General features: G+C 41.1%; 2 protein-coding genes across 2 annotated transcripts in view; one reads left to right on the forward strand and one right to left on the reverse strand.

Annotated features, from left to right (window-relative positions):
- The window catches only part of LOC146678860 (uncharacterized), a 112,712-nt gene extending 106,090 nt beyond the window's left edge, over window positions 1–6,622 (forward strand). The window contains exon 7 of the mRNA XM_085403970.1: window positions 6,516–6,622. The gene's annotated coding sequence lies outside the window, so the exon portion shown is untranslated. The remainder of the gene's footprint in view (window positions 1–6,515) is intronic.
- Window positions 1–25,088, reverse strand: part of ly75 (lymphocyte antigen 75) — a 28,004-nt gene extending 2,916 nt beyond the window's left edge. The window contains exons 1-34 of the mRNA XM_085403955.1: window positions 24,809–25,088; window positions 23,072–23,443; window positions 20,421–20,594; window positions 19,774–19,935; window positions 18,637–18,756; window positions 17,900–18,040; window positions 16,512–16,700; window positions 16,077–16,237; window positions 15,835–15,942; window positions 15,328–15,416; window positions 15,055–15,224; window positions 13,428–13,627; window positions 13,021–13,163; window positions 11,147–11,225; window positions 10,990–11,061; window positions 10,602–10,725; window positions 10,347–10,382; window positions 9,742–9,911; window positions 8,410–8,477; window positions 8,245–8,321; window positions 7,756–7,889; window positions 7,317–7,425; window positions 6,994–7,154; window positions 5,708–5,837; window positions 5,062–5,282; window positions 4,817–4,979; window positions 4,080–4,244; window positions 3,876–3,998; window positions 2,934–3,119; window positions 2,601–2,824; window positions 2,264–2,456; window positions 1,865–2,026; window positions 373–489; window positions 109–288 (exon numbers count right to left, since the gene is read on the reverse strand). Of these exons, the coding sequence (XP_085260081.1) occupies window positions 109–288; window positions 373–489; window positions 1,865–2,026; window positions 2,264–2,456; window positions 2,601–2,824; window positions 2,934–3,119; window positions 3,876–3,998; window positions 4,080–4,244; window positions 4,817–4,979; window positions 5,062–5,282; window positions 5,708–5,837; window positions 6,994–7,154; window positions 7,317–7,425; window positions 7,756–7,889; window positions 8,245–8,321; window positions 8,410–8,477; window positions 9,742–9,911; window positions 10,347–10,382; window positions 10,602–10,725; window positions 10,990–11,061; window positions 11,147–11,225; window positions 13,021–13,163; window positions 13,428–13,627; window positions 15,055–15,224; window positions 15,328–15,416; window positions 15,835–15,942; window positions 16,077–16,237; window positions 16,512–16,700; window positions 17,900–18,040; window positions 18,637–18,756; window positions 19,774–19,935; window positions 20,421–20,594; window positions 23,072–23,443; window positions 24,809–24,905 (5,020 nt within the window). The 5' untranslated portion in view covers window positions 24,906–25,088. The remainder of the gene's footprint in view (window positions 1–108; window positions 289–372; window positions 490–1,864; window positions 2,027–2,263; window positions 2,457–2,600; window positions 2,825–2,933; window positions 3,120–3,875; window positions 3,999–4,079; window positions 4,245–4,816; window positions 4,980–5,061; window positions 5,283–5,707; window positions 5,838–6,993; window positions 7,155–7,316; window positions 7,426–7,755; window positions 7,890–8,244; window positions 8,322–8,409; window positions 8,478–9,741; window positions 9,912–10,346; window positions 10,383–10,601; window positions 10,726–10,989; window positions 11,062–11,146; window positions 11,226–13,020; window positions 13,164–13,427; window positions 13,628–15,054; window positions 15,225–15,327; window positions 15,417–15,834; window positions 15,943–16,076; window positions 16,238–16,511; window positions 16,701–17,899; window positions 18,041–18,636; window positions 18,757–19,773; window positions 19,936–20,420; window positions 20,595–23,071; window positions 23,444–24,808) is intronic.
- Window positions 25,089–25,171: the final 83 nt, after the last annotated feature.

Below are 25,171 nucleotides of genomic sequence, written 5' to 3' on the forward strand. Positions count from 1 at the left end.
TGTGTTTATCATGCAAATAACAGAGGAATGCTCTCATCCTTCAGTCAGCAGCAAAACAAATTCCCACAAAGTGTTAGGGTTTGTCTCGACACCTGTTGTGATACTCACTTGCTTTCGTTTTGCAAACAACACGACTGTAGCTACTCTCGCAGGGGACCAGATTCCAGTTTCCACCATTGCCTGCCACCATGACGGCACACTGGGACCCAGACTTCTTCCCAGTTCCGGCTGTAGATGACCAGTTAGAGAAATCCAGATGGGAGCCATCCTGCGAGGATACAGGCTTACCTAAGAGGACAAACAAAAATGAAAAAAAGAATGAATTAATGTCATATTACTGTCCAGCTTTTATTTTTAAATTGCGATTCTTACCTTGAGTATCAAGATCTATGCCGAGCCACACTTGATTGGTGATGAGAGGGTGCTCAGTGATGTAGTTGGCCAGAAAATCATTTTCGTCTTTGGTTTCGATGGTTAGTAGATGAGAATCTGTCAGTAAAGAGAAGCCGCAGTTCACACAAAAAATTCAAATTTTATTTTGTATAAAAATATCAGAGAAGATAGACATGAATATTCTACCAGACAGACCCCAGGAGGACAATTTTGATTAGACTTTTGTTTTTGTTGTTGCAGTATTGATCATTAATTTAAATGTAATGCTGCCAAGGCTCACCCTGAATGGGGCATACTTTGTGTTTTAAACAGCTGTTTGTGATGTGTGTACATGTGCTTTGTTATGATTCTATATTATGTATGAACTTATGTATATTTTATTATAATGCACCGTCAAAGGCAAGTCATATATATATATATATATATATATATATATATATATATATATATATATATATATATATATATATATATATATATATATATATATATATGCATGCACTGGCAAAGATCTGGGATCCAACCCCCCCCCCCCCCCCCCGCCTCAGGCAGGGTGCACGAAATAGGGGTATATGAAGACTCGCCTGCTCCCCTGTCTCGTAGAGCTGGGCGATAGAACGATAACGATATGTATCGCGATATAACTTTGACTCGATAGAGAAATTAAGCTATCGCGATAGACCTCGCCGCTCTTGTCCTCAAGAAAAAAAAAAAAAAAAAAAAAAGGTCAGCCAATCCAAATTAAGTAGCGCAGAGCCGAACCAATCACAGCCGCAGCATCACGTCGCGTGACTTGTTACGTACAGCACAAGTGCCAAGCCGCACGTGTGTTTGTTTGGGAAGCAGCCAGCGGGTAATGGAGCCAGCGCGTAATGGAGGAAATGAGTGTGCCGACTAGAAAAATCAACCGAGCGTGACCGAAGAGAAAACAGATGATGGTTCCAACGCCGGAGAGATTGTCGAACGGAAGAGCCAAAGAAGTTCCGTAGTGTGACGGTATTTCGGCTATTTCAAGTCTGACAAAAAACAGAGTAGCGTGCACTGTAAATTGTGCCGAAAGCAAGTCTGGAAATACAATAAACTGGTGCATGCGTCACACTGTGCGCCACGTTATTGTTTCGGTGAAATGAATTTCTACAATACTGTTAATTCTACTCTCTGCAGTGTTTAAATGCTTACATATATGCTTACATATGGGCGTGTACCCCACTGCTTTATAAGTGTCCACAACATGTATTTTGGTCAGAAGACATATGTTGATGTTTTCTCTGGGCTGTTAATAAACTCAACGTTTGACTGCACTTTTTCTGGGGCCTCCGTGGTTTGTGACACTGCTCTACAATGATCGATTTCGCGACATCATCTACAGTTCCCCCCCAAAATCCTCAATGTCTAAAGCTTCTTTTCCACTAATACCTTCTCAGCTCAGCTCGACTTTTTGGGTTTCTTTACACAGAAAACAACAACTCACCCATCTCCCGGCAGAGAGCCTTGGCCTGTTCCATGCTGTAGAGTCTGTAGTTGTAGAAGCTCATGTCAAAGGCGTAACAGTGATCCTCGTGCTGAACCCACTTGGACTTACCATCGACCTGAGGGCAATGATTAGTTTCTGGGCCATCTTGTAGTTTGGCTCCTGATTACAAAAACGGAGAATAGAGGATAGACAATGGTTAATGACTAACCAAAATGAACTAAATCACAGGTAGATATCCTGCTTTTACAATGTACAGTTTCACCCAAAGCCAAAAAAGATTCAAAGCTGAGTGTTTTCACTACTGTAAACCATTCAGTACTGTTGGATTATAGACAAGCTCTGTTTCATACTTAACCAAAGAAGTACCATTTTTTTCTATGAAAGTTAGTGTCTCACTTTGGCTAGAAGAGGTAATATTGGTGGTGTAACAGATGGCGCCATCGATCATAGCATTGCAGCTGGTCCTTTTCCAGTCTCCAGCAGGGTTTATATAAACACAGTTGGTTTTCGGTGTGTCTTGGGAGTCAGAGATGGTGGGATGGTAGTCAAATTTTGTTCCATCAGACCATTCATAGGCTGAGCCACTGACCTGCACACAGAAACAAAGCATTGTGGATGTCAGGATGTTATTAAGAGGTAAAAACAAATGGGTGAAGTGCAAACGAGATGAGTTTGGATCTACTATGATGAAGTGAATATTTTTGCTCAGTTTCTGGCTGCCAAAAGTTCTTACAGCATAGTTTGACAGGCCAATCCAGAGTGGGAAGCCATCCATCTTGGAAATGAGCCTCAGGTGTGCGTTGTGCTCCACGTCATGGATGCTTGCCAGGTGGCCTCCAAGCTTATCACATTCGACTACAGCCTGAGACCAATTCAACTTTTGGGTAACAACCCTGTATGTTAAGTTACCATACTGCTGAAAATCCTTGGCTGACTGGTTGTATTCTTTCTTGGGTTCTTAGGGGAGAAGGATTAAACACATAAAGTGTTATTTTTAGCATCATGAATTTTTAGTCATGAGAACAGAAACAGGCAAATACTATTAAAATGTAGATGTTTACTATACCATAATCCAGCTTGCAGCTCACAATTGTCCTCTGCTTGAACACGGGGTGTAGCTCTTTCTTTGTGACGAGAATCCATGTGCCATCAGTCGTGAGACCGGCTAAGAATGGGTTTTCTAAATTAGGTCGGCCTTTCGCCCAGTTGGAATATTGCACATTTGTGCCATCATACCACCTTGTCTGGTTATCTATGGCAAAAGATAATCACTATTAGCTCTGGCACATACACAAACACAATAGGACCTACTGTCAGTGTCTGTATAGTATGTAAAACACGGGGCAAGGTAACATTAGCCTGCTGCTATCACAGGATCGGATTTTTACAATTGTTACTGATTGATAAAGAATGGTGATGTAACTGCAAAATGACCTAGAGACTCAGTAACCTTGCCGTTATATTGGAATTTAACCACAATACAACCGCTGATTCTGGTGCCCTATTGTAAAGAGTCACATTGTAAATAAATCGCTCTCACTGGGGCGGACTGACTCGGATTGATTGCAGCATGTTGCTAATCTATTTGTGTGTATAAATTAGATGGCAGTTATTAAAAACCTTCACCAATATGTCTGAGAAAGAATCCAGTCGGACCAAGTTGGGCCACGATTATTTGGACACATTGCTTCTTCCTGGGCGACCTGCATAATCAACTTGCGATCAAAAATGATCTCTCAGAGAGAGTGTGGCAAGCTCAATGTGTGGGCAACCAGCTCATTGCTGCATCTGCTTGTAATCAGTCACCAAATGCAAAAAACATTTCAATCCAATGATTGGGCCACCTCCAATTTTTTCTAGTCACAAAGATGTTCCTGTTTTTTTTCTTTGCCCTGGTGTGACTGACCCATTTGTCTTAGAGGAGAAAAAGAAGGGTCAATTCCCAAGAGCTTTGGTAACAAGACAACCAAAAATAAAACATCTACTAAACACAGGTACTCATACCCACCATTGTTATCCTTGAACAGTCCCAGCCATACAAACTGGACCAATGACTCAAAGGGCAGCAGCTGGCTCTTTATAAACTCGTTCTCTTGTGTATTTCGGATAGTCAGGATGTCTGCATCTGCATCTGAAACATATACACACACCATCATTAGTAACTTTAGCCATGCTGAAGAATGCCGTGTGACTAATATTATCAAATTCTTACGAAGATTTTTGCAGGTATTCTCAATACGTCCTTGGTTATAAGACTCCCATCTGGAGCCAACCAGCTGAAATGAGTAGCAGTTATTCTTCCAGGGGATCCAGTTTGGACCATTTTTTTTATGGGGGCACTTCACTAAAACATCCTTATGTGTGGGGATTTTGTGCTCTGTAAAAAAACCAAAGACAAAAAACAAATGGCGTAACGATGCCTTACAAGAAAAATAGATAAAAGCTTTGATACCACGAGATTAAAAAGCAAAGGATGATAAAGGATAATTATCGTTTCTAGAGAAATTAGGAAGAAACTGCTTTGCAGCCAAAGAAATCAGGAACAAATTATTTTTATATTAATGTCTAGAAGCTACACTATATCGCTCAAGTGTTCGCTCATCTGCCTTCACATGCATATGAATTTGAGTGACATCCCATCCTTAATCCATAGTGTTTAATATACTGTCAGCCCACACTTTGCAGCTATAACAGCTTCAGGTCTTGTGGGCTTTCCAGAACATTTTATGGGAATTTGTGACCATTATTTCCTGAGTGCATTTGTCAGATACTGATGTTGTACAACAAGGCCTGGCTCACAGTCTCCACTCTAATTCATCCCAAAGGTGTCCTGTCACATTTAAGTTGGGATTCTGTGCATTTCAGTCAAGTTCTTCCACACCAAACTCGCTAATCTATGTTTTTTTGGACCTTGCACTGATGTGCAGCCATTACTATATCCTCACTTACTGCTTGGTTTGTGGCAGACAGCGCCTCCTAGACTGTCCAGACACTCAGTGGCTTTCCAGAAGCCATCGGTGTCCAGGTAAACGCATTGGCCACTAGTGACATCAGAAGACCAGCGACTGAACACAGTGTGACTTTGGTCAGTCCAGTGGTAGTGGTTCCCGTCCTGAGTGCAAAAGAGACGGGAAATCATTTTAAGGACTGTACAAGTGATGAGTTCAAACAGAAATCCCTTTTGGTCCACTTACATCTTCGCTAAAGAGTCCAATCCACATGGGTGTTTTTGCACGGCTCACGTGCACGTTGAGGACGGATTGCATGTAGGTATCAGCCACGCTTGCCAGGTCCATGTCGTTTTTTTTGCACTCCTCTAAAGCCTCAAACCAGGTGAGATTTTTGACGAGCAGCAGCACGGTGTGGTTATTGACAACGAAAGGCTTCATGGGGACCTGTGGCTCCTCTAGCTTATCTGAAATGAGAAATAATACATGTCTTTTATCATCTCATGACAGGGCTGCAAGAGACCTGATTCTCTGTGCCTTTGTGACACAGAAATGTATCTGCTTTGCACTTTGTCTTTTAATGGAGAGATTGCTGTAGAGATACGAGAGGAAATTATAGGCGAGAGCGATGGGAAACGACACGCAAGGAAGGTCCACGCTTTTTTTTTTTTTTTTTTTTTTGGCTCCATGGATGTCTCAGTTAATAACATTAACCCCTACACTACTATTCTAAAAAGAGCCCTACTGCAGTTTTTGCTGCTCATTTATCAGGATTTATCACATCAGGTACATCAAAGTTCACGAGTTAAGCACTCATAAAATTAAATCTCAGGATAAACATGCATGTTTTGGATGAGATTTGGATAATAAAGTGACAGGAGTAGAGATTCACCTGCATAGTGTTGGCAAACAGCCACATTTAGCATCTTTGTGCAGCTGGTGTAGTCCCAGGTACCCAGCATGTCAGACTTGCCGTTATGGAGCATGAACACGCACAAATCCAAACTCTCCAGATCCCATGGCTATCAAGAGACACAAAGCAAATAATTCATCTGAAGTTTGCATTAAAATAATTACCGTAATTGTCGGGCTATAAGCCGCTACTTTTTGCACAAGCTTTGAACCCTGCGGCTTTTAGTCAGCTGCGGCTTTTCTATGGATTGTCCAGGATTTTTGTGATATCGTAAGATGATTTGTTTTGTTTGTTCCGCTGTTGTACGGCACTACGTTGCCTGGTGGAAGGGCATGTGATCAGACACACAGTATCGGGGTTCAAGAGTGGTATGTTGGTCACATGTCCGTCCGCCAGGCAACGTAGTGCCGTACGAAGTAGTGCGAAAAACAAACTTCAAAGTAGCGCTACGCGTTCAGCGGGAGGCGTGGATGACGAGCGGCGATAAACTTGCGAAAAGCAAGTTATGCCCAACTCCACCGGTGGATTCTGACAGCGTGGAAAAGTGTGAAAACATCCACGATCACCAACGGATTTCGAAGGGCTGGACTGCTGCATGATGGAGAGGAGGACACCGCCACAGCCCTTCTGAGGGTGTTCGACTCCGACACTGACAACGAGGATTTCTTTGGTTTTGAAAGTGACAACGAAGGAGGGAAGCTGAGAGTGGATGACGAAGCCATCCTGAGCCTGTTCGTATCCGATGCTGGAGGAGAGGACTTTGGTGGTTTTAGTGCGCAGGAAGAAGAGAAAGATGGTGAATGACTGACTTTTCTTCTTGTTAAAGCCGTGTCACTGCACCTGAGCCTAAAAGGTAGTCCGAATCTATTTTTCTGGTGTGCTGTAGGTTACTGTTATGTACTACATGTGCAAATATGTACCCATAACTTGTTTTTCAAAATATTAATAAAAGGGGTGTGTCTCCAAACAGCCATCTCTTTCCTGACAATTCCCTTTGTGCATATTCTCTTACATATGATAAGTCAACATTGAAACACCTGCGGCTTTTAGTCAGGTGCGGCTAATGTATGTACAAAACAGGATTTTCCCCTGATTTTAGCTTGTGCGGCTAATATTCGGGCGCGCTTTGTAGTCCGGAAAATAAGGTAGTTGGAGATTTGGGTGTATTACGATAATGCAGTCATGGTTCATAACTGTACAAATACAGGCGTCTGTCAAATATGTGGCGCGCCTAAAAGAGATATCAGCTGAAGCAATTTACTTACATGAAAAGCCACGACCTTGTGCATGCCCAGAAGCAGAGGGTTAAAATTTATGTAGTTCACTGTAGAACTGTCAATCCATGAAGCTTCACTGTTCTGGATTTTCATACCAATCCATGTTTTGTCCATGTCTTTTGTGTCCATCAGGAGGGTGTTGATGAAATCTGAAACACACATTTGTTACACATATGAATTGTATAATATTTTGCACCGAGGAGTTTCACATTTACACTCTTGGGGACTTCTGTCACGCTTTTCATAAACTACAAAACTTTGTCAAACAAATATATTTCAGCTCGTCATGAGAAGCATGTTAACGTTCTCACCTTGCTCAATCTGATCGGAGATGGTGACCAAGGTTCCCTTTACTGTCTGGCATTCCTCGTTGGCACCCTTGAAGTTAAAAGGTTTTGAATTCTTCATCAGCGTGTAGCACTGCAAAAAGACACCAGCATCATAATCACTACAGCAGAAAATGCCATTAGTGCAACTCAGGCACGGGGTTACTAATCTATAAATAAAATACGCGACTGATGGCAAAAAAGCCACATTATCAGAAATAATTTTACAACCAATGTTCTATCACTCAAGCATTAAACGAAGCATTAACATTAAAACATATAATTAAAATCCTCTCTATGAAACTGCAGTAGTAAATTTGATTTGACTTTCTTCTATCAACTATCATTGCTTCCTGATTTTTAATCACTTAGGACTTGTAAAAAATGACAAGAATGTAATATGTATGTAATAAATGTGTCAGACTTTATTTCTGAAGGGGATAGATTCCTTCCCACAGGGCAGTCCTCCAGGCTGAGGCTCCAGGGGTTTTTTCTCCACTAATGTCATGTTCACTCTTTCACACACAAACGGTAACCTCCGTGAGCACTGATCAGAGTCTGCAAGTTTAAATAGGACAGTAAATGTGTGTATAAGTGTTAGAAGTAGTGACTGTAAGGGTACCCCACAGCTCTGTGTAAGGAGAGAATAAGCAAGAAGTCACTCGTGCACTATGTAATTTGGCTGAAACGGGTTTTCACTGTTTTTAATTGGGAAAAAAAAAAGTCAATGATTTCATTGCACTAAAAGCAAAGTGATTTTTTTTTAACACAATAGTTATTTAACTTTTAGCAGGTAAATATTTGATATGACTGCTCTTTGCTCCTCAGCACAATATGAGCGTAGAGGTTCTCACAACAAATTTAAAACCTTAATCATTCTCAGCCTTACACAAACTCTCTGGTGTTTACTCACCGGGAAAGACACTTTCAGGAGTGATGTAGGTGCAGTTACCCAGGGGAAATAAATGGTTATGGAAAATAGAGTTGTACCTAAACCAAACAGAATTTCAATGAAGCTCAGTATCACATTTTACCACATCTATACAAGTTCAAAAAGGTGTGTGTGAGACTGGCTTACGTCATAGGGAATATGCGTCCAGGCTGGCTCATATCAATCCACCAGCTTTGCTTGTTGGAATCCGATATCTGTTTAAAACATGCAGGTTTAAGTGTCACACAATTGAAATTGGTGGTATCAACGTCTGAGGTGACTTATATTCCTTACTGTGTTTAGTAAGTATGTATCTAAGAAGTATGATGTTGACACATATCTTTTATTAGAAGCAAGTATCACAGTTGTTACAGGTTAATAGGACTTATGCCCCCTTTTTCTCTAAATAAATAAAAAAAGTGTTGAAACTGCTGTTTAATTGTGAGTAGCTAACCGTATATTGTGCTCCATAAATGAGTCATTTTCTTTTTTGCCGTTTTAGCGCTGGAAGATTTGTCATTCATATTGTTATCCATTTACAGCTTTTCACAACCTGAATATAGTGGGAAGAATTCCTCTTGTGATCAGACTTCTTCATTGTTAGCTGCCCATTTATTATTAGTTAGATTTTTATAAATGATGATTATGAAAAATCTTAACAAAGCAAGAAACAAAAACAGAGGTTTCAAGGTTGTATTTCAGCAAATGTGATCCTTCTTTAGTTCTCTGCATAGACAATTTATGTGCAGTTGAAGCCTACTCAAGCTTGACTGGATGAAATAACTAGAATCAGGAAACTTCCAGCACTAATTTTTTCCCTGCCTGACAAAACTTGCTGATTCATACCGATATCTGCTTAAAATGAAGAAGAACTAAGTACCACCTTACTGTCTCTATAGCATTTAAGAGTGTAAGTAGCAACCAGGTGCTGGCAGAACATGGAAATACAGTTTAAGACTGCAAAGCTGCATCTGAACAAACCACAAGACATCTGGGGGAAATGACCTTTGGAGAGAAGAGCCAGAATTCACATCTGGTCAAAAACAACCACAGCACCATAAACACACCAACTGTCAAGCACGGTGGTGGAGGGCTGAATTACTTGGGCCCCTTTCTGTCAGTGAGTTGACCATGAACTCTTCTGTATACCAAAGTATTCTAGAGTTAAATGTGACTCCGCGTCTCTAACAGCCTTGTTCAGTTGGCCCAAAACGGGTCAAACAATTGGACAATGCTTCAAAGCAGAGCAGCAAATCCACAACAGAAAAGAATCAAAGTGTTGCAACGGCCCAGTCAAAGTCAGGACCTCATCCTCAACATCAATGTTAATGCGGGACCTCAAGGAGCAAAAGGAAATGAGAATGCTGCTCTTGTTATGCTTGTCTCAAATAAACAGTCCAATATTTCAAAATAAAATCAAAACTTCAATCAAACATTTCTGATGATGTTGTTTGCCACTTGTAATAGTGTGCCACTTACTGTATATATTGCATTTTGGATTTTAATAGCAGCATCGGTGCTAGTTGGAGCCGCCAGTGTGCCGTTCTCTGAATCGCAAAAGAGCCTCGCCTCCTGAAAACTGAGCGGTGGCTTATTAACAAACCAAAACTCTGCTCCATCCACAAAGATGGACGAGTCATGATGCCCATCTGAAAAACAACACAAACAACTCTAACGTTACAACACAAAAGAAGAAAAAGTTGAATAAAAAAAAAAAGTCAGACTAATGATAAATGGCCTGCATTTATATAGCGCTTTACTCAGTCCCTAAGGACCCCAAAGCGCTTTACACTACATTCAGTCATTCACCCACTGGTGACGGCAAGCTACGTTGTAGCCACAGCTGCCCTGGGGCGCACTGACAGAGGCGAGGCTGCCGGACACTGGCGCCACCGGGCCCTCTGACCTCCACCAGTAGGCAAATACGGGGTTAGTATCTTGCCCAAGGATATTTGGGATGCAGCCAGGAGGCAGCCTGGGATCGAACCACCGACCTTCTGGTTTGTGGCTGACCTGCTCTGCCACCTGAGCTACAGCCAATGATAGACGCAATCACACTGAACAAATGATGATGAGGGCATTACCGGGATTGTACCACTCTGGCGTTTTCGGTGTCACTCCTGTTGAGACATCAAACAAAGAATTCAAGTAGATTTAGTCCATCAGGTTTTTAAATTATACGGAGACATCACTGCTGTACAAATGACTCTTTCACTTTGTGGACCTTCAAATTCCTGTTAATTAGCTTAATGAGTGTTTTGAGCTCTTCCCAAACCAGTACCAGCCTTTATTTGGTGCACACACAGACTATACGTCATTGGTCACAGATATAAGCTCACCTCGGGGTATTTGGCAGACCCATTCCAGCTGCGCGTCACAATGAAAGGGTCTGGGGTAGAAAGGTATGGGAGGCAAGTCGTGCAGCAGATAGTAAAACACGTGTTTCAAGCTGTTCGTCATTGTCTGAGGACACAGATGGGTTTTGCACAAACATCACCAATAATGAACAAAAATCGGCAACACAATTCTGACATCACAGATCATGTTCACTGTCTGTTTGAGAAGAAAAAAAAACATGCAGGAGCTGTTTGTGTCTGACAACATGAAACAACTTTTAATGCTGAGCTTTTGTAAGAGAAAGGATAGAGACTACAGATTCTGAAAAGCACACGACTGTGTAAGCCAAATGTTTCCATCTTTATTAAAAGTCTCAGTTTAGCGACCCACCTTGAATGCAGTGCAGTCCCGATCGTACGCATCGTCCTCGTAGAAATTTCTGTATGAAATATCTAGAGATACCTATTAAAGACACAAACATGATATGAAACACTCCACCAGATTTTACAAAAATTGGGGTACGTGTGTTTAGAGCTGGGATGCTCACGGGCCGGCCGTCACTCCACTGCCACGAGCGATCTGCGGGGTTTCTCCTGTTCAGGCCGATCCAGAAGTACCGATTATTACTGCAACAAGAGGAGGACACTGTGTTACTCAACCAGCCTTCTTTCAAGTAGGAAGATAATAATTAGAATTAAACATTAAGACAGTTTGATGTTTCACGTAAGCTTTTATTTCTCCCCCCTCGCTGACTCAACTGCAACGTGCGAAATGTGAGACCGGAGATGGTATGTGTTTATTTCAATGCTCGAGCCGAGTGCGCTCAATGTTTATGTGAGCAAAGAGACAAGTTTGAACTCTTAGGTATGCTCCCACGAAGACGAAGCAGCATGTTTACAAGTCGTCTCCTCGTTAAAGCGACTAGATGTGCCGGTCTGATAAAGAAAAGGCTGCCGGTACACACCCCACCACCTCCCGTACACACTCTTTGTTTGAAGTGTGTATAAAGGTTAAAGCCATAACGAATATTGATTTGTTCATACAGGAAAGTTCCAAAGACTCCTGCCAACAATCACACTATCAGACATGAGTTTGACACATTGTACATGTTAGAAAAACAGAAAACTATAGAAGGACAGATTCTTCAGCATGACCAAGCCATTAACAATATAACTGTTATAAATGCTACACCACTTTAGCATTAGTGTTTCTATTAATAGAACTTGAGCTACTACGGTTCGAGCCGTTTTCGTTGTTGTGTCGTTGGGCAAGACACTTCACCCGTTGCCTACTGGTGGTGGTCAGTGGGCCAGGTGGCGCCAGTGTCCGGCAGCCTCGCCTCTGTCAGTGCGCCCCAGGGTGGCTGTGGCTACAATGTAGCTTTCCATCACCAGTGTGTGAATGGGTGGATGACTGGTTGTGTAAAGGGGTCCTTACGGACTAGAAAAACGCTATACAAATACAGGCCATTTACCATATGGTTAACTAGCCAGTTAATTCAAATTTATATAGCGCTAATATAGGCTCACACATTTTATAATGTAGGTAGGGTAAAGACCCTACAGTGTTTGGGCAAAACCCCAGCAATGTGAATGCTGAAGTCTCTGCCTTCCATTCTACCGTTAACTCAAGGAGCCGCAAGGGAGCCAGCAGTCTGAGAACTAAGTGCTCTATTGGGATAATCCAGTATTATGAGCTCTTTAGGAAAAGATGGGGCCTGATTATACAGATTTGCCTTTTTCCTGCAACTGGTCATACATTTTCTATGAATACAGAACAGAACTGCTTTTGAGAAGAGCCGCGCTGACAGCTGTCTCTTTAATAATGACTTTACACTTGGAAATTTTCACTAACTAAGATGAGAATACAGACAATCCGCTATTACTGGTGAGCCAGCTCTCACCGGGCTTTATCCTGCTGGTTTCAGCAGCCAGTTTTATTTATAGAGCACCAATTCACAAAAACAGTCAGCTGAAATCCTACAAAAGATCCTACAATAACACAGAGAAAATGGCAAGAATTACCGGTAGATGACAGTCTATGAGCAAGCACTTGGTGACAATGGGAAGAAACAACTCCCTTTTAACAGGAAGAAACCTCTGCTGTCAATCAGCAATCTTAACAGACACAACCCCAGAGATATCCAGAGCAAGGAATGATGCTCATTTTTCACAATTTTGAAACCTCATTTGCTCTTTTTTTTTTAATAATTCAATTTGGGCAATTTTTTTTCTTTAATGTGACAAAAACAAATACATTTCTTTCTGCTGGTATACAAACAATAGTTTAGATAGTATTGTGTTCCTGTGCTTGACTTGTGACTTCCATAAATGATGTGACACTTCTTGTGACAGTGATGCATGACAGTAGTCCTTTGTTACTTATAACAGGAAACACAACTTGTGTTGATTGTGTGCCTACCTGATAGTCTCTCTCATAATGAAGTGTAGGGCTCTCATTTCATCCAAGTTTGTGAAACTGGGAAGATTGGCTCCTAGAGCCTGACAGAACCTCATGGCCTCCTCCCAGGAGCGCTTCCTGCTCAACCTTTCTTCATGAAACACCTGCCAAGGTGAAAGAAGAATTTAAGACAGCTTAGATGGTGTAGATTGTGAAAAAACTCAGTTTAGCTATAACCAAACTACATATTACTTCCTTTCAGGAGAAATGATCTTGAAGCCTTGTAAAAAGACTTCAAAATGTAAAATCAGTGCAGTGCTTTTGCCACTCCTACTTACAACCATTTTCACTTTTGCTAAAAACCAAAACCAAAACAAAAGAGCCATCTCTTATTGGTGCTGTTTAAAGAGACACACACATACACACACCTTGTAGCAGTATTTGATGTTTGGCCTGGACACCCAGCCATTAGGACACGATGCATTAAGGTTTGGTTCTGGTTCTGGGGCAGGAGGTGTAATGAGGTCTTTTCTACAGATGGTGCCGGCCCTGAAGAGAGTGCAGTTCTTCACCTCCCACTTACCCAAAGGCTTTGCAGTGGAAATTGCAACACACCCTCCTTGCCGATCTATAAAGAAAATGAAGCAAAATGAAATTCAATCTTTAAAAGTGACATTTATTACGTAGATTGTGTCTGTTACGATAACCAGTTCATTGATGTTATGACATATTGTGGTGGAGCAGTCGATTAAGTTACTTGGGTCTTCATTTGTTAAACATCTATTATAACATATATGATTATATATAACATATATTCTCACACAAACATATAAGATACTGATAGAAGTAAAAGAAAGTTCAGCTCTGCATCTTTTGGTGTAACCAATACCACCCAATAGGGATTTATATCATTTATCTTTACAGTCACCAAAATCAAGCCAGAAGCCACAAGACCCCTGGAACAATCTGCTGTGTACAGACAAGTCCAAAGTAAAGATATCTGTCTATGATCCAAAGCACCATGTTTGGTGAAAACCAAACATAGCACATCAACAGAATGCCAACTGTGGCAAGCACGGTGGTGGAGGGGTCATGACTTGGGCTTGTTTTGCAGTCACAGGACCTGAGTAGCTAGCAATCATTGAGTCAATCGTGAACGCCTCTGCATATCAAAGTATCTAGAGTCAAATATGAGGACATCTGTCCAACAGCTAAAGCTTGTCCCAAAATAATATAATGCAGCAGGACAACAATCCAAAGCACAGAGGCAAATCTGCAACGAAATGACTGAAAAAGAAATGACTCAAGATGTTGCAATGCCCTGGTAAAATCCACACCTCAACCTGATTGAAATGCTGGGTGGGACCTTCAGACTGCTGTGTATAAACAAATGCCTGAAGCGACGCTGTCAAGAAGAATGGGCCAAAATTCCTCCTCACCAACATGGCAGACTGGTAAAGTCAAATAATAATTACTTCAAAGTGACTGCTGCTAAAAGTGGTTTGATTTTTATACCACTTCTGCATCTTGGCTTTGTTTTTGCTAAATAAATAATGGAAAAATGTAAACATCTTGGCTTGTATTTACCTCTTTTTTACCTCTTTTTAAGGAATGCTAAGAACTAGATCATTTTTTATTATGTTGACTGCATGTTAGCGAGTATTCTGAGGTGCACAGACATTTCTCTGAATAGCGTATACGGAACATATAAAAAGGGGGATGGCCATATTTACACTAGGTATGGATTTTGATTATAAAGGCCAGATTCATCAAACTTTAGGCTCACACGTCATAGCCTTCTCATTTCATGGCAGGCTCTTTGTTAATGACCAAGCTATAGGGGTATAATATATGAGTGTGTCTGGTAAATTTCACATTTCTAAAAACCTAAATGGTCAAGAAAAAAAATAAAAAAAAATCAGTAAATCTGAGCCTCCACAGTATAAAGAAACTACTATTAGAGGTTCACAATTAAATACAATGTGTTGTAACACTATAGTCTGCTATAACATTTTATATACAGATACTTTAGCCATTAGCCCCAAGTCTTTGTACCTGGTTCAAACACGCCCCAGTTGGTGTATGTTGCCACATCCGTCGACCCCTCTGCCCTCACCCACTTGTACTCTCTGGTGCTGTTGATGTCCTGCAACCCTATCCAAAAATACTGAGTTTCCTTGCCTGCCGTCTCTTGCAGCAGACTATTAATAAAGGCCTGCTCAAACCTGGAAAGAACAGTCAAATGTGAGTGAGTTTCTTTAACTGCAAAACCACAGAAATGTAATATAGGTCATCTTTTGGACTGATAACAAAAACCCTTTTGATTACCTGTTTCTTATGGTGACGTAGCAACAGTCCTTGAAGGACACTTGCGTCATGTTCACTTTATAACAGGAGTTTCCATGTCTCTTCCAACCCTGGTCAGTTAAAAACAGTCATATTTTGCAAGCTAGAACTACGTCTCTTTCACGATTCAAGTTATGACATGCATGCTGTTTTTTGCAACAGGATTTCTTGTCAACAGTCGCATGAGTGTTTTCCCCCCCCACCATCAAGGATTACAGTTTTGTTTTCAGTTTACAAATCTATTTGCTTCTATCCGCAACAGCTGCCAATAGAGCTCGACATCTGCTTCTCAACTCCTTTATGACTCCATAGTGCCATAAAAATCATCTGACCCTTACAGTAAGCTCTCGTTATAACACCACCAAACATATGCATGGGTTCTACATCCTTCTAACATATGAAATTTAATTGCTGGTGTGGAGGCGTAGAAGTATCTCACCACACATTTAGTAGGAAATGTAAAATACTGCTGTTTGCGAGAATACTCACATCTTTCGAGCTACATCCGACCTGTGCTGCTGATTCATTGACCTCTCCTTTCCTCTGGCACATGAAGGCCAGCATCTGTGTGCAATCCTCAATCCGCCAACTATGAAACTGTGGAAAAACAGACAGCGTGCGTTTCTGTAAGACCTCAAACAGGACAAATGTAATGCTCTTGGCAGTACATACACAAATGTGCACACAAGGCTTGAGTACAGTGGATGTGTGTTACACCAACACACACAGACCTCTCCAGTGTACGAGACACAGCTGGTATCCGAAGTGGGCTGGACCGGTTGTGATGGAGCCCAGTAAGTGAAGGTGATGGGTGCTCCGTCCGTCCAGTTGAAAACGGTGGGGTTTGTGCCAACACCAACCAGACCGATCCACACATCTAAAGTCTTGCCATCTGATGAGCAGTAACACACACAAACATTTTCAATTTCAGGCTTTCTTTAAATTTGACTCGAACAGTGAAAGCATAGGCCTGGAAATCATTCTCATCAAAAATAAGGCAGTAGGGTGTAAATCACGATACTTCAGTACTAACTGTATGGCTCTATTATAAAATAAAAAAATGCATGTTGTACATAAATAGAGAAAATGAGAACATGTTAGGAAGACTCATTAATATATGAATTATAAAATTATTTATAACACAAGAGAAACTTGGACAGTTTTACCTCCGTGGAAATTAGTGCTGATCATCTCTTTGCTGTCAATAGTGTGGAAACTGGCTAACACTCCATTCTCAGCTTTACACTGTTCCTGGGCAGCGTTGAAGTTCTTTGGCTGCTCCATCAACTTGTAACAAAGTCCGTTCCACGGCACCCAGTCATCCTTACACAACGTTTCTTTATAGACAAAAGAATCTGTAGAGAGAAGTCAAGTCACACAGAGGCCTTGAGGGGATTTGGGCGTTTTAGATCAAGGCTATTTAACTTAGAGGGCTTCATATTTTGTACAACATCCACAGTGCTGTATTATCCTTAAACCATTACTTTGAAAGAAAAAAAGGAAAATATTTTGTGAGAAAAAAGTGACAGAAGAGGCTCAACCTTATTATATTATTGTATTATGTTAAGGAAGAATGTATATTCCCCAATCTGTTGGTGAATGGATGCTTGAGGTTGCTGCCAGCTGCTTAGTGAAATGCACTAAAAATGTTATGATTGCTTTGGTTGCTAGCAGATTACTGTGTTCACCCATTATTTGCATAAAAGACACCAACGTGTCTGCAAACACTCGCTGACTACTGGCTGGGCAGATGGTCATAAAGCTTCTGGGCTGAAAATGTTTACGAAGAGGGTGCTGCACCAACAACAGATCGTGATTGCCTTAGTTGCCAACAGTTGGAAGATGCCAAGTTGTCTTCAGATGCTTGCCATTAACTCTACAACACTTCCCCACTGCAACCAGCACATTTCAAAAGGTTCAGCTTTGACTTTGAAGACAAATGTTGTCCATTTCCAGTTTGCATTATACTTTTCGATGTCTGAGAAGTATTTAAAAGACTGTTTGCAGTCTGATAAGACTTCCAGACAAACGATCAGCAACCGTGGCAATCTGCTAGCAGTCAAAGCAATCACAAAAAGATCTTTGGTGCAGCGCTGTATACCTGCTGCAACCCCTGGTCAGTTGGGAAATATACATCTTTCTTTTGTATGTGGTAGTTGCCAGATAGTTGCCCTCTGTTATTGAGACCTTAGCAAGCTGACAAACTAAACTAAGAATACTTGTTAGCATTGTTATTGTAAACCTATTAGCAGGCTAACATTAGAATTCATCTCAAAAGCATTACTGCGTATCAGCACAGCTTAGCAGGGCCATTAGGATTAGCACATTATTTTTACATTCATTTGACAGAACAGTGAAGATTTAGACAGGAAAGCGATGAAAGAAAGCGGGGGAAGAAACGCAACAAAGAGCCCCAAACCAAACCCAGACTGCCGCAACAAGCCCTGCGGTATATGTGGTGAACCAAATCGGCGCTCAAATCTTTTTCTTTCTTTTTTTTTTGTAAGTATGACTCAATAGAAGTGTAACTGCTGAGCGTCAGCAGCCAGCTCACCTGTTGTTGTTGTCTCACTGGCATTGACTCTCTTCTTGCAGACGTATGGCAGCCGCCTGTTACACGCCATCGTTTCATAGTTGTTCTTGGAGTTCAGGACTCCACAGTCTGACAGAATGATGATGGAGGTGGAGGGCATTCCTGTTACATATATAACCACACAAATATCAATAAAAATAAACAGTCACTGCGAGAAGGACAAGAGATGTGGGTATCATTCAAAGTTTAGCATATCAACTGTGCTTTACATAGAAGTTCAGAGTTCTCTGATCCAGCACAATCTTGCTGATGAGAGCAATCACAAAGAGTTTATATCAATGGAAAACTAAATGACTGCAATATACTTCATGCTACATTCATGCTTGCTCTCGTTAAGAAGAAATACACATTACAAAAGCTAGCAGGCATTACTCAGTACTGTAAATGGGTCATTCAACAACATTAGCAGTCCCAGTGTCACAGTGTGTGGCACAGTGGGTTTCTTCACAACACTAGTTTCATTGTTTCTCTGACCGACACCAACGCTCCCTTTCATAGACGAGCAGAAACACAGCGTTGATGCAAGATTTGGTGTGGTGAGAGGACCAGGTGTTTCTGGCAAGTGAAACTGTGTTATTCTGGTTTTGTGGAAACAAAGCCTACAAACGAGGCTGCAAAATGAGAACATGTGCAGCACAGTTCTCAGAGAGAATGAGTAGTAAGTAACAGGTGAAAAATACATTCATATTCACTGTTACCTTGTTCCCAGCGTAACATGGAGAGAGGAGAGCCATCTGACCACTGCCATCCTTGAGAAGTATCTAATTGGTGAAGGCCGATCCACATCCTCTCCGGCATTCTGCCAAGGCCGTCCAACACTGCACAATGCAACACCACAGCACACAGGACAAGTAAATGTAATGAAGGAAATTGTAAGTCTAATGCAGTTTCAATCATCAAGTTGGAACTTTGAGCCTCCACAGCTGTTTCATTTACTCTTTAGATGCAATCTCAATTCCAAAAAGATGGCCTGAAGATCACATGCATCCAGTTGCAGGCTGATGATAATAAAGTAAGATTTTGTGAGATTTGCAAACCATTAAATTCAGTTTCTTTAATGTACATTTTACACAGTGCTCCAACTCTTTTGGAAATGGGGTTGTATAGGCGAACATTTTACAGTTCACCCTTTTGTAATCATCCACTGAAAATCCCAAAGAATGACGATTAAGAAGCAAAGGACATAAATAAAACAAATTGAGGAAATGAAAAATATGTGGCTTCTATGACATCATACTTGGAAAATTCAGAAATAAAAAAGTAAGAACAAAAATCCCAGGACTTATTTAGACTGAAAGTTTGCAGTCGTTCACAGATTCTTTTCCTTTCTGTACATCTCTACTTGTCACACAAGGAACACTAAATAGGAGAAGCAGACTAATAAACTAATAAAAGACAAAGCGATAGAAGGAAGGAGAAAGAAACTTTAAATAAAGTCATTTAGAAATCACCACAGTACAGAAAATATTCACATTACGACAGGATTGTTTTAGAAGGATTAGTTCTGACTGACTAAAGGTAGGAAAAGTGTGTTTCTGTGTGTGTGTTTTTTATTTCCAGGTTGTGTGACTAATAGTTCAAGACCTTGAGAAGCACAGGCCTGCTCATACAGTGACGATCTGAATCATTTTTCTCATTACTTATTTATACTTCTTTTAAAATCAAAATCTCGAGCATTGCTCATGTCACCATTATTGCAATTTTTTGTTGTAAATGAGACATTTCTGTCACAAAGACAATCTGAATGTACTTATTTTTTTAAACCTTTGTGTTTTTTTAATTGTATTATGGAAGTAGCCGCAGTAATAGAAGTACTAGTAGTAAGTCAGTCTTACAGATTGTAGAATTGAGCTCATCGGGCCCAGAGAAACTAAGCAGATCTGCTCCCTGACTGCGACACGAATCCAGAGCTTCGTGCCAGGTCACCGCACCGTTGGTGACAAACTCATAGCATGAATCGCCGTCTGGACCAGTAAAAAGAGTCTGGCAGCCCTCCTCTGCAAAGTCACAGACACAACAACAGTATCAGTATCAACAGTTTGTGTTTCATGTAGCTTCGGATATTCAATATTAACAAATAAAAGTGGATTTAAGCTTGGACACATTTATGTGCAACGAGAATGTTTAAGTCATTAATATCATGAACGTGAACTGTTATATTAATATAACAATATACAAAAAGATTATTAGGGTAACTTTTTTAAATAGGGTAAATATTTTGATGTTGATATAAGAATATATTCTTTATATATAACATGAGTCTAAAGTTATACCGCTACATGTGCTGCAGACTAACTATTAATGGAGCTGACCCCGCCCTGTTGGTTAAACTGTGCAACGACATCATTTGGAAATGACCACACAAATTTTTTTTCTGCTTTAAATGCTCTCAAAAATAAATATGTTAGTGGCTTGGTGAATAAAGAAACAGTTAAAAAACATTAAACCATTAAAACTACAAGTAAATAAAAATACAACGTGCCAGGTTTCAGACAGCGTCCCATCGTCTTGTCTTGGTCATAGTCTGAGGAGGTGGCACACCAGGACATTCCAGGGAATTCTGCATCGGGGAGGCATCCATGATACCAGCTGTTATTGTACTTGAAGGGGAACTCACAGGGGCTGCCGGCAGAGTTCCCATCCATGGTATGGATGACTGCACCGAGAGAAGAAGTGAACAAAGTCAAAGATCTATTTCAAGCCCGTGGTAGTCGTTTCATTTCGACGACTCGTAAATCATCTCGCAGCAGCGACGGATGAGATGAAATTTGACGCCCTCCTGCAAACACCAAAGCACCTTCTTCGTACCGTAATACACACAATCAAACGTGAGCTTCCAATATAGACAGCTCATCCTACTCCTTAGATCAATTCCTGTATACTGATAAATAAATGAATGTGAAGAAGGGGAGGTTAGGCTTGTTTATAAGCCAACGTCTCCCTTCCTTCCTGCACCCCCAACAAGTCTGTGGAGAAACTGAAATCAAAGACGATGCAAAAATTGTGCTTTGTTTATTGCTTCAGTGACAGAAAGTGACAGAAAAGAAACAAAGTCCCAAGAAAGGAGTTTTGATTCAGTTAAATGCGAAAAGTAGCATGTAAGTGCATCTTCAGCTCAGTCTGCATCATCATTGTGATTGAATTTAATATTCATGCTCTCTGCACTCAAACTAATTTTCCTGTATTGCCACAAAAAGGATCTGAACACATAATACAGTTTTTCTCAAATGTTAAAACACAAAAGCCAATCCTGTAACCCAAATGACCAGTAGTCTAAACACATTTACTAAATGTAGCCACCATATTCCAGTACCATAAACACATGTCACATGAAGACACAATTCACAAAACACAACCCTCTGTACTCATAAATCTAAACACATTTTTCCTTGCTAAAACACATGTTGCAAAACAACTCTGCTCATATCCTCAAATGAAAGCCCATGTGATGCAAAATGCTTGCCACAGTCACCAATCTTTGAACACAGGGAACACACCTGGCGTCATTCACTACACACAATGACTCAAAATTGAAGACACTTGTTGCTAATGCTGTACCCACATGTAAAAGCAAGTTCAGAGTGCACAGTATGCTGAAGGTTCCAAACAAACACAATGGATGAAGGCAGAGTCAGGGGAAGAGGAATTTGATGCAGAGGAGGGAGAAGAGCTGGCCCTGGAAGAAGAGGAGCAGGCCAATGAGGAAGAGGAGTTCAAATGAGAGGAGGAAGAGGAGCGACCAACGAGGAAGAGGAGAAGGCCAACATGGGAGAGGAGAAGGTCCAGGAGGGAGAGCAAGACAACCTCGCACCATCATTACGGACGAGATGCGAGCAACAGCTCAGCGACATGATGCCGCACAGTGATTGTGGTGTGTGTGTGGTGTGAATAACGTAAATAAAAAAACTTCACACCCTGTTCATGTTTTCAAGATTACTGTTGTGTGCAATAGATTCTGTTTTTGCATTGAGTTGTGTTACAGTAGTGTACGTACATGCAGGATTTTCTATAGATTTATACTACTCATATGAAACTCACAAATCTAAATGCCTAATCCTCTGCAGAGATCTACGACGATCCGTTACTGTATAGTTTCTAAAATATGCATTGGCAGTTATGGAACAAAGAACCTTCTCACAAATTGAGCATTGTGTTTTCAATTGTTTTGCTGTAGTGTGTAATGCTGTGTATAGTGTTTACAGTTTTGACAGCTTCGAGCTGCTCTCTTGGTGTGGGAGTTTGAGTTTTGCAGTGGGAAGGTGTGGTTGTGTTTATGTAGCTTTAGAGAAGGGTGTTGTGTTTGGACATTGGGGGACCTGGTGGTAACGTTTGTGAAATGTGTTTTAGCATTTGAGAAAAACTGTAATGGGCCATTTGAAGAAGAACTTCTCTCTAAATGTTACTGCAGACATGAAAAATGACAATAAACAAGATGCTCTTCTGTTTCAAATACGTGGATCAGACGTGGCAGTCGATCAGGTCTGGTTGGTATTGCATCATGTACTTCTAGAGCACCTCCTAAGCTTCAGTGTCCTTAATCAAGAGCTTAAACTGTTTTAATAACACACAGTTATTTAAAATGTTATGGCCAAACATTCGGTCACTACCTGAATATTTCTTTAACCTTGCAGTGTTCGGTGGAATGTGTATCAAAACAGGAATGAACGCAGAAAAGAAAGTAAAAGTCTGCGTTACGGAGCCTTTGCACCTTGCAGACATGCTGCAGACGATTGCACGACCACAACGACAAACAAAAGAAACGGAACAGGCAGACTCTACGTTTTCAGAGCAAGTTTAACACCTGGAATTTGACACCCTGTGTTGTTGCCCAGCGCAAAGAAGCAATAACTGAGAGGCCTGACAACAATTAAGCTGACAGGGCGTGTTTAAAAGGGACCAGAATTTGTATGGTCAGGTGACACAAGAGCCAGAGGTGTAATGTGTTACAAGCCTGGACTGTCTTCACATTTAGTTCAAGAAGTGAACACAACAGAAGCACAAGCTGACTTTAACTAATTTCTTGACAAATTAGTTCCTGAAGCACTATTCAGAAAAAAGAAAGAAAGAAAAGAAAACAGCCAGTCCATGTAAGCAATTCTGTCTCTTAGATAAGAGAAAGGAATCCACACTTACCGCGGTATGGCCTCTGGCAGATGTTGTCTTGGGATTCTCCTCTTACCCAAGTGTCATTAGTTTCCCGACTGAGCGCTACTTTGCCGTTGTTGACCGCCAGGCCCATCTGATAAACAGTGTAAACAACTCCATCCAAACAGCTCCACCATAGCAGGATGTTGGAGCCACAGTCGAACATAGTCAACATCTTGGAATTGACGTCCAGCGCCATGCAGAGCGATGTTCCCACATGGAAGAGCCGTTGACCTGAACCCCACTTCCACTGTTGGGACTTGCTGTTTGAGTTGCAGGTGGCGAGGCTCAGGTTTGCTGAACCCCATGCACTCAGGCATTTCCCTGTGCTCTGGTGCTGAATGGTGAAAGCATCCTCATCTGTGATGACAGGACAGAAAACACAAGTTTAAAGGGGACTTATTACGCTTAGCTTTGCACCAGACGGTGCTAGAGTAGCTTGGCATGAGCCACAGTTCAAAAATAATCATCATTTATCTTCCTCTGAGTTCATTCCACTTCTCAAGTAATCCATTTCAACGCCCCCTCAACTCCCTTTAAGGCAGCCTTGCTCTGATCGGCTGCCCCTCATCGCTACTGTGTTCCCACACTGTCACCAGTTCTCAGACATTATTAAAGTGAAGATGTTTGCAGCTCTTTATCCTCATTTTTGAACTTAATTCTAGAGTAGCTTTGCATGACTCAGCACAAAATAAAACCTGAAGCCTCTCTAAGCCAACTTTATTCTGATTGGCTGACACTTGTAAAAAAAAAGGTCCGGAAAGCACCTTTAACGAGTTGGATTCCATTCCTTGCATGGAAGTTAACTTACATGTTCACTGTGTCTCACTAAATTTTAACAGCTGTGACAAAAACTTTATTATTTATTCATTTATTTAATCGGGACGTCCCTCGAGATTAACATCTCTTTTTCAAAGGAGACCAAGCCTTTGAACCAGTCTGAAGCGTGACACTTTAGCTCACAGGTTTTAATTGCACACAGGCAGACCTCACCGTTTCAAACTTTGACCTTGTTTCCATGATTAATGTGGGCACGCACCACTTAGAGATCTGAGACTGACACATAAAAAAATGCTATTTAAAAAAATATATATATGCAGTGTAAATGCATACCAATACAGCTCTATTAGAGTGAAACTACTCGTTTAAATGAATACATAATAAATATATATACACAAATATCCCCGCACCGAGAATTATTCATTTGACTTCATAAAAGAGTTTCATATTTATGCTGAGAGAGGGGAACTATAAAAGAGGACAGTAGGCGGGGACAAGGTGATCTGGGTAAATGTTTACAGGCTGAAGCTAAAGAACAACTGAGCAGGAATACTATCAGAGTACAGTTTCGACTTGGTGTCACGGCAGTAATATGCCGATATTTTGGCTCTACGGAGCTGCTCGGGAGGGAGGGAAGGATGAGTTAGCGATTTCTTTGACCTGTCAGACATAACACTGGGGGGCAAGAAAACAACAAAAAACAAAACAAGCAAACAAAGTAAAAATAATAATAATAAACAAGCATTCATCTAGATAAGCAAACGCCGAGTTTGTATCTCAATCCAAAATCTTGTCAGTTAAAAGTGTTTCGCATCCTAAAAATTAGGTTCGCGCTTTTATGGGAGAAGTTTTTGCTCATTTGCGCCAAGTGAGGAATGAAGACGCGACTTTAATGAGAGTGTGGCAAGTGAACAGAAATGAAAGCAAAGTGTCGGATCTACTCACCTAAACCTGCAGCTGGTGAACCAGTTCCCCAGTGAACAGCTGCCTCCAACAATATCAACAAACAAAGACAAAGAGGCGCTCTGGATAGACTCGGCATGGTCACGACCGAGTCTTTCTGTTATAATCATAAAGCCTCCTCTGAGCGTGGCGCACTTAGTTTAGGCCGGTTGATAACTGAGCTCCAAAGCGAAAGTGATCGCCGACGCCACCCAGTTCTCCCAGTTGAAAGTCTTGTCATCCACTGAGTCCAAGTCAATTTAGCAACAAACTTCCGCTTAACGAATAAAACAACAGCAACGAGAAACCTTTCAGAGGGAGCGTTATGAAATAAACAGCTGCTACGCACGATGGATCAGACTAGCA

This window comes from Rhamphochromis longiceps, linkage group LG1 (genome assembly GCF_057381845.1).
Source record: "Rhamphochromis longiceps isolate RC_006_pf linkage group LG1, R_longiceps_female_GT1.1, whole genome shotgun sequence".
Classification (NCBI taxonomy): domain Eukaryota; kingdom Metazoa; phylum Chordata; class Actinopteri; order Cichliformes; family Cichlidae; genus Rhamphochromis; species Rhamphochromis longiceps.